General features: G+C 33.2%; 1 protein-coding gene and 1 pseudogene across 2 annotated transcripts in view; one reads left to right on the top strand and one right to left on the bottom strand.

Moving 5' to 3' along the window:
• Window positions 1–3,449: 3,449 nt before the first annotated feature.
• LOC127552730 (uncharacterized) lies at window positions 3,450–3,568 on the bottom strand (annotated as a pseudogene).
• Window positions 3,569–7,396: 3,828 nt separating this feature from the next.
• Window positions 7,397–16,484, top strand: part of SECISBP2L (SECIS binding protein 2 like) — a 73,836-nt gene continuing 64,748 nt past the window's right edge. For both annotated transcript variants that reach the window (XM_051980608.1, XM_051980607.1), the window contains exons 1-2: window positions 7,397–8,088; window positions 15,897–16,075. In XM_051980608.1, the coding sequence (XP_051836568.1) occupies window positions 8,044–8,088; window positions 15,897–16,075 (224 nt within the window). In that variant the 5' untranslated portion in view covers window positions 7,397–8,043. The remainder of the gene's footprint in view (window positions 8,089–15,896; window positions 16,076–16,484) is intronic.

The following is a 16,484-nucleotide window of genomic DNA, read 5'->3' as shown; positions in this document are numbered from 1 at the left end:
CTCAACTCTTAAATGAGGATAATAGCAGCACTTAACCTGCAGGGCTGATATGAAGATCAAATCAAGTAATTTTTGTAAAGTATTTGACATGGTGTCTGGAACAGTAGGTGATATATAAATGCTTATTCCTTCCTCCCCAACTCTTTGTGTTAGTAGAGAATAGGAAATAAAGTGATTGCCCAATTTTTAGGGGAATGACTGAAGAAACATTGTGGGAAAGGAATATAAAATATTACCATACAATAAGAAATAATGGATGTCAGGAATTTAGAGGCACATGAAATTTGTATGAGTTAATAAAACACTTTGTATAAAAAGTGCAAATAATAAGTTCCATGAAGTGATCACATTTAAACTTGTATTATTCTCACTTAAAACTATAAATAAAATGTGGTCATTGGATCTAGTTCAATGGAAATATGCAATGAAAAAATGTTAAAAATAAGATTTTTAAAAATCTCTATCAGAGTAATATAAGAGCAAAGGATAAAGAAAAGTTTATTTCTGATTCAAGTTATTATAAAATAATAATTATAAGGGTCAGTGAGGAAGCTCAGTGGATAGAGCACTAGTTCTGAAGTCAGGAGGACCTGAATTCAAATCTCACTTCAGATCCCTAACACTTCCCAGCTATGTGACCCTGGGCAAGTCACTTAACCCCAATTGCCCCAGCAAAAAATAAAATAAAATAATAATTGTAGAAAGTAAAATTTTAAACATTAAAAGTAACTGAATATTGTAACCTAAAATATGTCTACAATGACAATATGATGAAAATATTGTTATTGTCATTTATTTTTGCAGTATGGGTTGAATTATTGAATTATCTTTTCTTTAAATCTTCATAAGTAGGCTGATAGGTATAAAGGACTTTATCCACATATCAGTAAATTTGCATGTTGACATTCTCATATAAAAAACCAAGTGCAGTTAGATGACTTGGGACATAATCTAAAATCAGTAATGCTTTCAACACAATGTTGTCTTTGCAATATTTTTCAATGCTAGGTTAAAATAATTTGAAAATAAGGCTTGAAAACAGTTTTAGTCATCCATGCCAAAGAGTATTGACAGGCAGGGTCTCTCAGGAGTTCATGGATTTTGAGACATGAGGGAGATTTTAACTTAAAATTCCTTTACTTTTGCACTACCTGCCCAAAACAACAAAAGTTTTACATAATATTTAGTCACTTTAAATCCAAGTTGAATTTTTTTTCTTATTCTGGAAGACATCCTTTTCTAGCATAAACCAGTCTCATTCACATTAAAAATTGCTTTTCAGTATATGTGTATATATATATATGAAAATAATCAAAGGTGTGTGTATATATATATATATATATATATATATATATATATATATATATACACACCTTTGATTATTTTCATCAGGATATTTAGCCACAAGGTCCTCATCTTAAAAATTGCTTTTCAGTATATGTATATATATATATATATACATCTTTGATTATTTTCATCAGGATATTTAGCCACAACGTCTTCATCTGCACTGGCCACTTCTCTAGTAATTTTTAACATTATGCAATAGAAATTGATTTTTAAAGTTGTTGAACCAATCAAAACTTGTAGTAAAAGTTTCTTCACTATGTGCTTCATTTCCATGTTTTTCCCCTATCTTAAATAAACATGAAGCTTTTGTTTGAATGCCTGCTCTGCAAAGAGGAAGGCTTTTGCTTGCAATCTTCAAACTAGAAAGTTAAAGGATATCTATCCATTTCTATCATTGTTAAACTTCCATTCCTTGCAGTTGCTTACAAATGAACAAAAACTGACACAATTTCTCCTTTTATTTTTACTTCCCCTCTGTGTTTTATAATATTCTACTCCATAGGTTCAAACATTCTGACATCTTGTCCTATTTTAGTATTATTATGGCCATTTGTATTGCTGGTTAGTTACATCAAATAATGTAATAGAAAGTTTCTTCTTCACTCTGAAAAATTAAAAATAACAACAATGAAAGTCTCAGAAAAGGAGAATTATATATACAAATATTTATGTATCGTGTATACGTATATACACGTATGTGTACGTTTATAAATATAAAATTCTTCCTCATAAAGGTGAGAAATTAGGATAGAATACACACAATGAGAAAAATATTTTTGTATTATATATTGTTTATATATTTTTATTTATATATTACATAATATATATTATCTTATATATTGTTGATTAATTAATTTAATTTGTTATAAGAGAGGACACTGGAGGGTGGCAGGAAAAGAAAGGACTCTGATGTAAATCAATCATACAATCTATAGACAAGCATTTATTAAATGCCCACTGTCTTTGTCACTGCATTAACACTGGGAACACAAATATAAAGAATTAAACAATCTATTCAAAAGCAACTTACATTCTAATGAGGAATTTTTAAAAGTACATTATATAAGTAGATGTAGAATAAATATGAAGAGAATAAATACAAAGTAGTTAAATGCAAGTTAATTTGAAAGGAAGGACCAGCAGTTGAGAATATCTTCATGTAAAAAAGTGGTGCTTGATATATATCTTATAGGAAAAGGTATTATTCTGTAATGTCAATAAAACTTTTTTTAAGTGTGTTCTGATTCGACAGAAATTTGTTCATATTACTTCTATCATCTCCCGTGACTAATATCCTAATTCAGGTTATCATTACATCTTAGCTATACAATTGTAAGAGCTTCATAATTGGTCTTTGTACTTTATTTCTCCTTTTCCCAGCGTAGCTTCTGCACAAATACCAAGATGGTTTTCCTAAAGTATAGGTCTAACTGTGTCCCTCTTAATTAAGTAGCTCCAATGTCTTGGTAGGAAGCTGTATTAAGTGACCTCAAAAGATCCTCCAGAGATGGTTATAACATATAGTAAATGGAAATTTTCCCAATCGATGGGCACTATATTTGTTCTTTTGGCAAAAACAAAAATGCTGTTTTAAATATTTTTCTATACAACCTCTTGTTAGTCACATGTATATATTTCCTCCAATATAATGAAATTAAGAGAACTCAGAAATCTATGATGATCTTGGTAAATTTCTGGAACATATTATTTTAAAAGATTAAAGAAGTATATAAATACTTAAAAAGGAGAGTGATGATAAATAAGAGCTAACACAGATTCATCAAAAACAGATCATAAAGTTTATTAGACTGATTAGTAAGGGGAATGCAATTTACATATATAGATTTCTGCAAGGCATTAGAGAAAGTCTCTTTCATAATAGACAAGATGACATGATGGAAGCTAGGTTTTACAAAAGTTAAATGTATTTGGATATTCCTGAATGGCCTATTCAAAGAGTGCTTTCTAGTGCTGTGTGTTTTCTCAAGAGTTATTTTTTGTCCTTGTTTTGTTTTTCTTCAATATTTAAATCAATGACAAATCAAGAGATATGTGCTATATTTAAATAAATTTTTAGATAATAGGAAAATGAGAGGTAGAATTAAAATATTAGGCAATATAATCAGGTCCTCATGGTGGGACATCAGAAAAGTTTTCAATTAGCAATAATTACCTCAGTTAAACCTCACTGGCTACAATAGTGCCACTGTGCAAAACTTAGGCAATATAATCAGGAAACAAAAAGTCTTGATTGCTTATAAGAATGGGCAGAGTATAGTGAAATAAAATTTAATAATGGTAAATGTAAAATTCCTACATGGGTTCAAGAAACCAACTGTATAATTGCAGTATTGTGGAGACATGTCTAGGCAATAGTTGATGTCAATAAATCAATAAACATTTATTATGAAGGAAGTCTAGTGGATTATAAGTTCAATTTGATCTAACAGTATGATATAGCAGTCAAAAAAATGGGAACTTAAGTTATGTTAATAGAAGTATAATGCTTATAATGAGAGAGATCAATGTTCTCTGCAATAACCAAGCCTCATCTGCAAAATTCAATTCTGGTTGCCAAATGTTTAGGAAGATACCTGGAGTAAATTCAAAGGACAACTTCAATAGTGAGAGGACTGGAAATCATTCCATAAGAGGAGTGTTTGAAGGAATGAAGGAAATTAAACCTGGAAAAGAAAACACTTGTTGAGGTGGTAGGGGGAAGAGAAATACAATTCTTATCTTCAAATATTTAAAGGCCTGTCATGTGAAAGGAGGACTAGATTGTTTTATTTGGGCTCAACAGTTAGCAGCCAACTTGAAAAGCTACAGACAGGTAGATTTTTAGCTCTGTGCAAGAAATATATTCTTAAAAATTTAGAGCTGTCCTAAAGTGAGATGGACCTCTGTGAAAGTAGTTGCTCTCTCCCACTCCTCCATTAGAGATATTAAAGAAAAGGTTGAATAATTGCTTGTTAAGGATGTTATAAGGAACATTTATTTTCAGGTATGAGTTGGACTAGAAAATTTCTGATGTAATTTCCAACTCTATAATTCTGTTTTTCTTTTTTTTATATCTTCAGCAAATGTAATTAGTTTTCTCCCTTCTATAAATGAAAATGTAAATAAGTTATAAAACAGAGGAAATAACTTAATTTTAATTCTATTTTCATTTACACTCAATAACTTATTCACATATTTATATTTTGAAATAAAAAGTAGCAAAAAAGTTTACAGAATTTCTTTAGCTCAATCCCCTACTAGGACAACTGAACTTTTTTTTCCTAAACAAGGAAAATATTTCCATAAACTGTGGATTGGATTGGATTGGATTGGATTAGTTCTGTTATGACCAAAGATCAGTTCTGTCTAATTTTGTGGCAGCCCTGAAAAAACAAATTAGGAAATTCAGAATTCTATTAACTTTCCAATAAGAAGAATTAGTATCGGTTTATCTGCATGTCTTTTAATTACTATGTAACAGACTGAACCCAGAGTCAGCTTTGGGAAATGCAAGGCCAAATGGAGAATTATAAAATAATTGTGAAATTCAAGGTTATTCACACTTAACACCATATACCAAGATAAGATCAAAATGGATCCATGATTTAGGCATAAAGAATGAGATTATAAATAAATTAGAGGAACATAGGATAGTTTATCTCTCAGACTTGTGGAAGAGGAAGAAATTTGTGACTAAAGATGAACTAGAGACCATTATTAATCACAAAATAGAAAATTTTGATTACATCAAATTAAAAAGTTTTTGTACAAACAAAACTAATGCAAACAAGATTAGAAGAGAAGCAATAAACTGGGAAAACATCTTCACAGTTAAAGATTCTGATAAAGGCCTCATTTCCAAAATATATAGAGAATTGACTCTAATTTATAAGAAATCAAGCCATTCTCCAATTGATAAATGGCCAAAGGTCAGTTTTCAGATGATGAAATTGAAACTATTTCCATTCATATGAGAGAGTGTTCCAAATCACTATTGATCAGAGAAATCCAAATTAAGACAACTCTGAGATACCACTACATACCTGTCAGATTGGCTAAGATGACAGGAAAAAATAATGATGAATGTTGGAGGGGATGCGGGGAAAACTGGGACACTGATGCATTGTTGGTGGAGTTGTATACGAATCCAACCATTCTGGAGAGCGATCTGGAATTATGCCCAAAAAGTTATCAAACTGTGCATACCCTTTGATCCAGCAGTGCTAATACTGGACTTATACCCCAAAGAGATACAAAGAAGGGAAAGGGACCAGTATGTGCCAAAATGTTTGTGGCAGCTCTGTTTGTAGTGGCCAGAAACTGAAAAATGAATGGATGCCCATCAATTGGAGAATGGCTGGGTAAATTGTGGTATATGAATGTTATGGAATATTAATATTCTGTAAGAAATGACCAGCAGGATGAATGCAGAGAGGACTGGCGAGACTTACATGAACTGATGCTAAGTGAAATGAGCAGAACCAGGAGATCATTATATACTTCAACAACGATACTGTATGAAGATGTATTCTGATGGAAGCGGATTTCTTCGACTTAAGAGATCTAACTCAGTTTCAATTGATCAATGATGGACAAAAGCAGCTACACCCAAAGAAAGAACACTGGGAAATTAATGTAAACTGTTTGCATTTTTATTTTTCTTCCCGGATTATTTTTACCTTCTGAATCCAATTCTTCCTGTGCAACAAAAGAACTGGTGAGTTTTGCACGCATATATTGTACCTAGGATATACTGTGGCATATTTAACATGTATAGGACTGCTTGCCATCTGAGGGAGGGGGTGAAGGGAGGGAGGTGAAAAATCAGAACATAAAGTGAGTGCAAAGGATAATGTTGTAAAAATTTACCCTGGCATGGATTCTGTCAATAAAACGTTATAATTATTAAAAAAAAAAAAAAAAGAAAAGAAAAACAAAATAAAGATATGTCTTTCTTAAATGAAAAAAAAAAGAAATTTAAGAGTATTTTTATTTGTTTAGGTAAAAGTATAATTTAAAATAAATGATAGGCATTGACAATAAAAATGCAAATGTGTTTGGTCATGTTGTAACTTGTAGTATAGTATTTTTTCTATTTGTTATTTTGTATCTTCTCTTTTTGTGTCTCTGTATATACAGTATAGCTTTCCAAGCATAGAATGGATTACCCCACCCTCTAATTTTCTTATCTATTGAGATTCCTTCCTTCTTTCATTGCTCAATTCAAATACCATCTTCTCCATGAATTGAAAGTGATCTCTCCCTCTTCAAATTGCTTCTCCAACTTTGGGCCTCTCTTTTGCCCTTCTCTCATTTTCCCTCGTGTACATGTCATTTCCTCCCTAATAGTAAGTTTAAAAAGGGTCTAATCACGGGATCACCAATTTAAATTAAGAAGGGATAGGGAAAATATCTAGTTCAGTTTCTTCATTTGCCAGGTGAAGAAACTGAGGTTTAAAAAACTTAAGTGAGCTTACTGAAAGTCACTGAAATTTTAAGGGAGTGGGGAGTTTATCTTCAGTCAATGTTTTACGTCTTCTTTGTACTATGAAAGCCACATAGTATCTGTAGCAGCCGCACCTTGTCTTGCACGTTGTAAGTTCCCTAAATAAACGTTTGTAGAATTGAATTGCAAGTTTCATTCCCTGTATTACATTAAGTTTCTTAAGGATAAAAACCATGGGGATACATCTCCAAATCTCCAGAATGAAGAACCAAGTGGGGCACATAGTAGATACTGAACTAATGTTTGTTGAAATTAATAAAGGATGTCTTTTAAATATTAACTCAGTGAACAATATTACCGTAACAAATGATTCTTTCCTACGGTGCAGAGTAGGGACGGGAGAGGATCTTGAGTGTACTCCGGGGCAGAATCAAAGTGTCCCAGATACTAAGACCTTGGGGCCACTTCCCAAACCACACAGAGCTTTTCAGTACGAGTGCCTACAGGCATAAATTCATATTCAAATGAGAGCCACCCATCCCCAGTTCCGCCTCAATTCTCTCCCTCCCTCTAGACCTTCCCTCTCCCCCTCCTCCCGAAAGTAAATATATCAATTGTACACGTGCAAAACGTTAGTTTCTTATTAGCAATGTTGCAAGAAAAAATAAAGAAAATGAACAAAGTATACTTCAGTCCGCATTCAGACTACGTGAGTGCTCTCCCCGGAGTTAGAGCGCATTTTTCATCTCGAGTCTTATACCCTAATAGCCACAGTAGTAGGGTTCTGAGCATTCGGCTGTGAGGGCCATCATTGGCTGAGAAACTTCGTCACTCTGTCAGCCAGAGTCCCGCCCCATTCTTTCTCCAGAAGGCAGCTCCTTTCTGGAGCTGACAACGTCTTCCGCAATCGTTTGAGCCTCCTCGGCTCCCGTCCTAGATAATCTCTCTCTTCCCCCCCTTCCCCATCCCCCGCCCTTCCCTCTGCTGCTTCTTTCCCTCCGCCTCCTCCTTACACGGTTCTCCCCTTCCCCCCGCCCCCCCATCTCCTCCTCCTCCTCCATCATCTCGGAGAGGTCCAGGAGCCGCCGCCGCGGTCAGTGGCGCAGCCGGACTCTGTGTCTGAGGTAGATCTAGAGGAGCGGGCGGGCCTGGATCACGGTCACGTCCCGGGTGGGGGCCATGGGGGAAGCGGCCCTGGTCGTTCTCGACGCTGACTGAGAGCGGCTCCCGCTACCGTAAGAGGCGCCATGGACCGAGCCGCCGCTGCTGCTGCCGCCGCCGCCGGGGACCAGGTACGCGGGGCCGGACCGGGCGAGCCCCGGAGCCTGCAGAGGCCCGAGGCCCGGTATGGATGCGGAAAGAAAGTCTCGTTCCGGGGCCGCGTCTGACAGTTCCCCTTCCCCCTCCCCCCTGATATTCACAGTACCTCTGGTGCTTGGGCGGGCCGGAGGGTGGGAGGCTCCCTACCTCACCCACTCCGAGGGTTTTAGCTTTGGCGGAGCTGGGTCTGACGGCGGGTTTGGGCACCTGCGTGATCCAGGTACTATCTCCCCCCAATCAGTGGTCTCATCTTTAGTTCCCCTAATTCCCCCAAATAGTGTCAATGAGATGTGTCATCAGAATGCACACTTGCGAAAGAGGGCATTTTAGTGGAGGTCTCCTAGAAAGAAATGGCAGTTTTAGGGATACCTGCATCCAGGTGCTAGCAGGTATTTTAGATAGTTCTGTCGTCCACCTCCTGCTCGGTGACGTCCTCACGCTCCCCGACGGGGAGAACAGCCACGAACTAGCAACGTAGGCAGTGCGGGGTACGCTTCCGAACCCAAACAAACCTGCTGGTTTTAAAAGTTCAGGGACATTCAACGAACCAAAGTAATATGCCAATTCCCCCCTCCTCCCCCTCTTTTTTTTTTTTTTTTTTTAAATCTGGAAAGGACTTTTTATTTGTTTGATTTGTTTTTATACCAAAGTCTCGATAAGTTTTAGAGCGCCATTAGTGTTACGGGTTGACAGGAATAATTGAAATGCCCCCCCCCCCCCAAAAAAAAAAAAAGGAAAAAAGATGTCAGTAAAATGTTTTAGCCTCCTTTCCCCCAAACCTTCTACAAGAGCTGTTAACATGAAGCAAATTTGATAGATACATTTCCTTTCAATGTATGTCTTTTTCTAAAAGCCTTAACCAGGTAATGGGCAGTAGGATGGAGAAAGAAGAGGAGAGGTGAATTGTGAATGTATCTTGGGGATAGGGAGCCATGTTCATAGAGAAAAGGAATCCCAACTTCCTAAGACTTTATGATCCAGATTCTCTTCTTTTTCTCTTCTTCTTGTTCCTTTCCCTCTCCTTCTCTCTTTCCCTTTCTCTTCTCTCCCTCCTTCCTTCCTTTCTCCTTTTTCTCCCCCTTCTCCGTTTCTTTTTTCTCTCTCTTCCCTCTTCCTCTTTGCCTCCCCCATCCCTTTTCCTCCCTCCCTCTTTTTCCACCTCCTTTCTCTTTGCCCCTCTCCCTTCCTTCCCTCTCCTTCTCTCAGTTTTAGATGTGTATATACACGTGTGATTTTAAAAATATGAATGGATTTGATAGAGTGTATCTGGAATTAACAAGGGAATATTCATAGAAAAGGGCTTTTACAAATATATTTTATATTCTGTTGACCTTGTTAATGTCTCTGCCTTATTTTCTGTGGCCTGTTTAACTGAAGCTTGAAAGAAGTGTTTATCAAAGATGGCTGACTTTTTGAAGGGTGACAAAATAAGAAATTGTTGAACCATTTCCTTATTTATAGATGTAGGTTAATGAAAGGGTTAAATATTTTGGTTATTCACCAGGATGCCAGAGCAGTAACTAATAATGCTAGTGTATACTTAAAGTCCCTTTCATCCTAAAGGAAGTGCAATTAACTATTTAAACAACAACTTTTAACATAGCTATTTATTTGAATGTGGTCATTTTTGTAACATGAAGTGTATGAGGAAATAATTTCTGGTGAAGGCTGGAGATTGGTATAAATTGTGTGTGTATTTTACCTCAAGTGTTTTCTATATGTGTACTTACCTTTCTACCTAAAAAACTCAGTTGACTCTTTTCTTGATATTAATAGTATTCCCTTAATTCTTTAAGTAGACCTATCTGTGATCTCTTGTTCAGTGTAAAAGAGTATATATTTAACAGTTCTGATGAAGGATTTGGAGTAGGTGATTTCTAAGAACATAAATTTATTAGATATAAGTACTGTGATTCTGTAAATAATCCTAATTGTTATAATGACTACAACATTTAGAAAAGATATTACTTATTAGAAAAGAATAATACTAGTCTTGTAGATAATTTTATTTAAAAAACATGTATTTTAGTCTTAACTACCAAGAAAAATAGACAAACTTCTAGATTTCATTTAAGTGTTTTAGGAACAGTCATGCATAGTTTTTTTGGGAAAAAAAGCATTGTGAGGAGGGATAGGAAGAATTAATAATTAGATTTTGTTTTATTTAATGTTTGATTTTAAACAGAGCAACAAAAACTGCAAATCATAATCTGTTACACACAGTGAAGAAATCTTGTTCCTTGAATATGAAATATTAACCAGTTTATTTACACAGATTTAAGATTTAAGTATACAAAATTCAAAAATTGACCTGCTTTCCAATGAATAACTAATAGATAGTTATATACTTAGAAATTGTTAGACTCTTTTGTAATTTTCTAAGATTTATAGAAAGCAGTAATATATGAGGTATATATATATACACACACAAACATACAATATGCCAGGAACCTATTGAAAATGGAATTTCTTATTTTTTTTTAAAACAAGTTTTCATAATTCCCAATGCTTTACAAATTGTAGTAACATCATTAATGATGTTAAATTACCCCAAAATGTGTTCATTTTTAAACTATAGAATTAGGGTAACTGATCTTGGCTTCTCTATCTGAATGCAAAAACAAATGACAAATGCAAAAACAAATGACACAAATTTCATGACAGTTCTGTCATTGAGTCACAAATCAGAAAGTGTAGTAGTACTAATAAATAGTATGTATGTACACTGTGCTACATCCAGTATTTTATTTGAATTGGATTAGATTATGTCTACTTAATTAAAAAAAAAAAAAGAAAAAAAATCAGATGAATAAGAATGCATATGGGCAACTGATTCTTAAGTTAAAGTTACAGACTTTGATTTTTCTAAATGTGTTCTAAAATCTTGCAAAATTTTTACATTCAGACTAAAGTTACTCCTGTAGTTTGTTTTGGCAAGTAGTTTATTTAATCAGTGTAAACATTTTGGGTAAATCTCCAGGCTGTTAGAAGGATAGCTTCTGGGATTCTCTTGCATACTCTTCTTCCCCCCCCCCCCCCCCCCCCCCAATTATATCACACTTTGCTTCAGAAAGTAATTTTGGCTACAGAAGGCAAAATATCTTAAAGCATGATTTTAGTTTCCTTTTTAAGATGGATAAAATACAAAGTGTTTTTACAATCTGAAGTTTTTCCTTTTTCTTTCAGTGGGAGGCATAATTTCTTCTGAAATTTCATTATGAGATAGTATTATTATTTTCTAATGCAGGTTGTTTAGTCTTAGTTTTACATTGTTTGGAATGGGGAAGAAGTCTATTTTTTTTTTTTTTGGTAACTTCATCACCAAAAAATGTACAATATACACTATGAATAAATAATAAATATATAGATAGTATTTATTTCCTCCCAAAGCTGCATCAATAAATACTTGTTGAATTTAAGAAGGTTCTCACTAGTGTCCATTGAATTTATTTGAGTAGTCTAATGAAATAGGTTGGAAGATTTTTATCTCTTTCTGAATTATCAATTTGGGAGGGCAGAGAGGTAACATGAATATCCTAGCTGTAAAAATAGTGTCATTAATGGCTTCTATTAATGTAATTTCCCCAAAAGATTATAATGAACTGTATAAACTCACAATGTACCTGCAATAGTTTCAGGTATAATTATGTGGAAATAATTTTTGCAATGATCGTTTTAAAATTATGAAATAATTTCATTTAAGATATACTGAGTCTGAAGTACTTTAAAGAAGAAAATATAATTTAACTTCATAGTTGGATTTTTTTAAAGATAATTTAAGCCAAAAGTATAATTTAGCTTTTGTAATACTTGTTTTTTTTTTTCTCATGATGTATTTTTATAGTTTTAGAACTTTGTTTCAGTCAGATTCTTAATGTCATTTTTTGATAGCTGAAAAATAATGACTTAAACTTTTTTTAATCTAATTAAACCCAAAATTTAAATATCCAGTAGTAAAACCATAACCTAGCTATGTACCATGCCCTCTTATATTCCCATAGCTGACTATATTTTCTTGGTCACTGCAAAATTTTTATTTTCATTTTCACACAAATATAAAGTGTATCTTTTCTCTAGTTTAGTGTTATAGTCATTCCTAACATATTGTCTGTGTCTGCTTTATCAAATTGTGGTATATGTGAGAACAATTGGAAATTTTTATGTAGCTTTCTTCATCAGTGGGTTGGAGTTTTAGAGAAGACAATGCATTTTAATGTGAGGTACAGAACTTCCTAAAGTTACAACAAACAAGATCTTAAAAAAAACAAAACAAACAAAAAAAAAAAACCTCTCTAGTACTTCAACTGTTGAATATAGTTTACCAGTCTGTTCCTATTAGTGACATCTTCTGTCTCTGCAGCTGGTAATGACTACAATAGCTTTTCTTTTAGGCAGAGAACAAAATGGTCATTTATATTTATTGTGATTTTAATTGTTGAAATATATAACTGGTACTGTTGAAAAACATCAAATAAAAGGGAAAACAAGCTTAAATTGAATAAATATGAAATTTTTTATATGAAAAAATCTATTGATTTTATACATATTATCTATTGAGTATTTCATTGATCAAATTGATCAAGCTTTCTAAAAGATATTTGGGGCACCACAAACAACTTAGTGAAAACTGTTTCTTAAGCTTTGAATTGAAGAAAGCTTTGACTATAAATTTAAAAAAATATTCTGCAAAGGTTTTGCAGTCAGAACTTGTAGCCAGGTCCTTTATCTCCTATATATTACTCCTCTTTCAATTATATTTGAAGACTTGAGTTTTTTGGGTTTTTTTTGCATTTGGGGAAACTTTCAATTATAATAGTCTTTTGCTATCTGTTCATTGATGTACTATTTGGAGTGTTTCTATACCACTTACAATTCGATTGGTAAGAAGTACTAATTTTTTTGATCATAGTTTGGTAGTAACATTTTGCTCTCTGTTGCTACTAAGGTTAAGGTAAAATTATAGTCTAAATTTGACTTTCTTAGTCTTTAAATCAAATGAGAATTTTAAGCTCTTAATTTAACTACTTCAAAGCAACAATACTTTTAAAAACATTTTTATTTACATTTTTTGAGTTCTAAATTCCATTCCTCTTCCCTTCCCTGAGACTGTAAACTAGATTATATATGTGCAATTATATAAAACATTTTGGTAAAAGCCATTTCATACAAGAAGACTCAAATAAAAGGGAAAAAAAGAAAGTGAAAAACAATACCAGTTCTTTCTCTGAAGGCAGAAAGTATGCTTTATTATTAATCGATTACCTTTGGGGTTGTCTTGGATTATTTAACAGTTCTTCATTGAACATTATTGCTGTTATTGTATACAGCATTCTCTTGGTTATGTTCACTTCACTATTCATCAATTCATATAAGTCCAGTTTTTTCTGAAATCATCCTGGTTTTCATTTTTTATAGCACATTATTATTCTATTACAATTATATAGCATAGCCTGTTTAGCCATTCCCCAGTTGATTTCTAATTTACAACTCCTACAAAAATAATTGCTATAAATATTTTTTGTACAAATAAGTCTTTTTCCCTTCTTTTGAATGTCTTTGGAACATAGACCTAGTTAGTAGTAGTAGTGTGGGATCAAAAAGTATGCACATATTTTATAGCCTTTTGGACATAGTTGTAAATTGCTCTCCAGATTAATTTTCACCACTTTACCAACAGTGCATTAGTGTCCAATTTTCCTACATCCCCTCCAACATCTAACATTTTCCTTTTGTGTCATATTAGCCACTCTGATAAGTATGAGATGGTATTTCGAAGTTGTTTTAATTTTCTTTCTCTAGTTAATAGTGATTTAGAGCATTTTTTCATATGAATATAGACAGCAAAGCCTTATCTACTTCAGTTATTGGCTGAAGAATGAAATTCAGTGAAAAGCTTAAAGTTTAAGAAAAAACCAGTTATCTGGTTTGAGTGCAGCTCTTTCTTTTTTTTTTTTTAAGTAAATAGTGTTTGAATGTTTTACAGTAGGTTGTCAGTAGACTTTTATTTATAAGAAAAAATGTGTGATCTACATCAATTCAAATTATTATTTGTATTAACATGGTGTTTTGACATTTGTTGGTTTTTAGAGATTACCTTTTGAACCTAACAATGACCCTATTACGTATTTGTGATCATTTTATTATTGGAGAAACTGGCTCATAGATGTTAAGTGGCCACATAGCTAGTCAAAGGTGGGACTTAAACCCATTTCTTCACTCTTGAGTCCAATGCTACAATTCTACTACAAAATATGCTTTGTATAGGGACCTTGTAATTTTTTTTTGACAGCATTGTCTGAGACAAACTCTGAATAGTGTTAAGAATTCAATTATTTTAATAACTAAAGACATTTTAACTCTATTTTTCACAGTTTTTTTTTTTTAAACCTAAGTCAAGGTCTTTAATCTGGGTCTTTGAGCTATGAATAAATAAATACAAATTGGTTTCCTTTGTGATCTTGTATATATTTTTAATACTTTTAAAAATTCAATGTTTTAAAAATATTCTGAGAAAAGAAAAAAGCTAATACAGTTGTGATCCCAATGGCACTTCCAGGTGGTAGTGGAAGTGTGAGTGGAGTAGAACCAATTCCCAGTTCCCAGCTATCTGATAATTTATAATCCCTTTGAATAGGAAAACCAGTCTAATAGTTCACATACACTTTTGTGTGTGTATTTAATGTGTGTATGTGTTTTCTTTTGGAGGCAGGGCAGAGGATAAAAGTTGATTAGGTTTAATTGTCATAATTGGTGGCTTTTAACATTGGCACTTTTTTTGGTTCATAAAAATGACTGAAGACCATTACAGAACTAAACTATACAACTCTGGAGGTTTAACCAGACTGACAAAGAGGTCAACAATTTATCATCTCTGATCCAGATGAATTAAATTAATATCAAGTAATAGGTGATGAAACTACTTTTCCTCACAAATTTCATTGAAATTCTGTGGCATAAATTTTTTTAGTGATTTTATAATTGCTGAAGATCTCACATTCAAGTTAATGAGCTTGATAATAATTGAGAATTTTCCCACAGTTATATAGCATTAAGTATTATAAAATGTATATTGTTATTATAATGACATAGCCATGCAAAAGAAGTTAACTTATTTGAATTTATCCAGCTGGCTTTTTTTTTTTTTTTTTTTTTTTAGAAAAGTAAACATTTAATATAGAAACATTTTTTGAAGTTTAAAAAAATTTTATGTTGAATTCATTTTCAGTTTTCCAACAATTTTTATCCATTTAAGAAAGTTGTTTCTTTGTGTTAAATATTTAGATTTGATTTCATCTTAAAAACTTTTTTTTTAGTTAGATGTCTATATTGTATATTGAAATCTCAGTGCATGTTTTCATATTTTTGAAGTGACCACTTTTCACCTTAGTCTGAATGCAAAAAAACCAGAAGTTAGTAAAGCCCAAACTATTTTGTCTGTGGAATTAAATATCTTACTACCAAGTTTATTTTTAGTCTCTGAAGTATGACTTCCTTGTATTCTTGATTACTTTAACATCTTTGATTACGTAACAAGAAATGATTTCATTGAAACTTGGTAATCTTTTATGCATTTTTTCCATTGTTTTAATTGATGGCTTTGTATGAATAACTTGGTCACTGTTCAGTTATTTTTAGGTAATACTACTCTATCTTAAATGTTCTGTGAGGGTTCCAAATAAAGATAATTCTATTGCTGTTCTGAAAGATTCTCTCTTGTCAAATTTGTGTAACATTTCTTTTCATAACATATTGATTTATTTTTCTTTTTTTTTCTCTGAAGAATGTCAAGCTGTCTGCCGAAGTAGAGCCATTTGTTCCTCAGAAAAAGACTCCTGACACACTTATGATCCCAATGGCACTTCCAGCTGATAGTGGAAGTGTGAGTGGAGTGGAACCAACTCCAATTCCCAGCTACCTGATAACTTGTTATCCCTTTGTGCAGGAAAACCAGTCTAATAGGTAACTTTTGTGTTGGGTGTGTGTATATAATATGTATATGTGTTTTTTTTGGGGGAAGGGCAAAGTGTAAAAGGTTGCTAGGCTTAATTGTCATAATTGGTGACTTATAACATTGGCACTTTTTCTGGTTCATAAAATGTTTGAAGACCTTTATAGAACTAAATGTTTGCTTAAAACTTGAAAAATCAGTACTCTTAAAAATATCATACGGGGTAGCTAGATGGTGCAATGGATATAGTGCTGGCCCTAAAGTTAGGAGGACCTGAGTCCAAATCCAGCCTCAGACACTTAATACTTCCTAGATGTGTAACCCTGGGCAAGTCACTTAACCCCAATTGCCTCAGCCAAAAAAAAATTATATAGTGCAGACAAGCGTTTCTATGTGTATGTGTGGATATACACGTTAAAA

The sequence above is a fragment of the Antechinus flavipes genome, chromosome 2 (genome assembly GCF_016432865.1).
Source record: "Antechinus flavipes isolate AdamAnt ecotype Samford, QLD, Australia chromosome 2, AdamAnt_v2, whole genome shotgun sequence".
Classification (NCBI taxonomy): Eukaryota; Metazoa; Chordata; class Mammalia; order Dasyuromorphia; family Dasyuridae; genus Antechinus; species Antechinus flavipes.
This window is presented reverse-complemented; position numbering and strand designations above follow the sequence as displayed.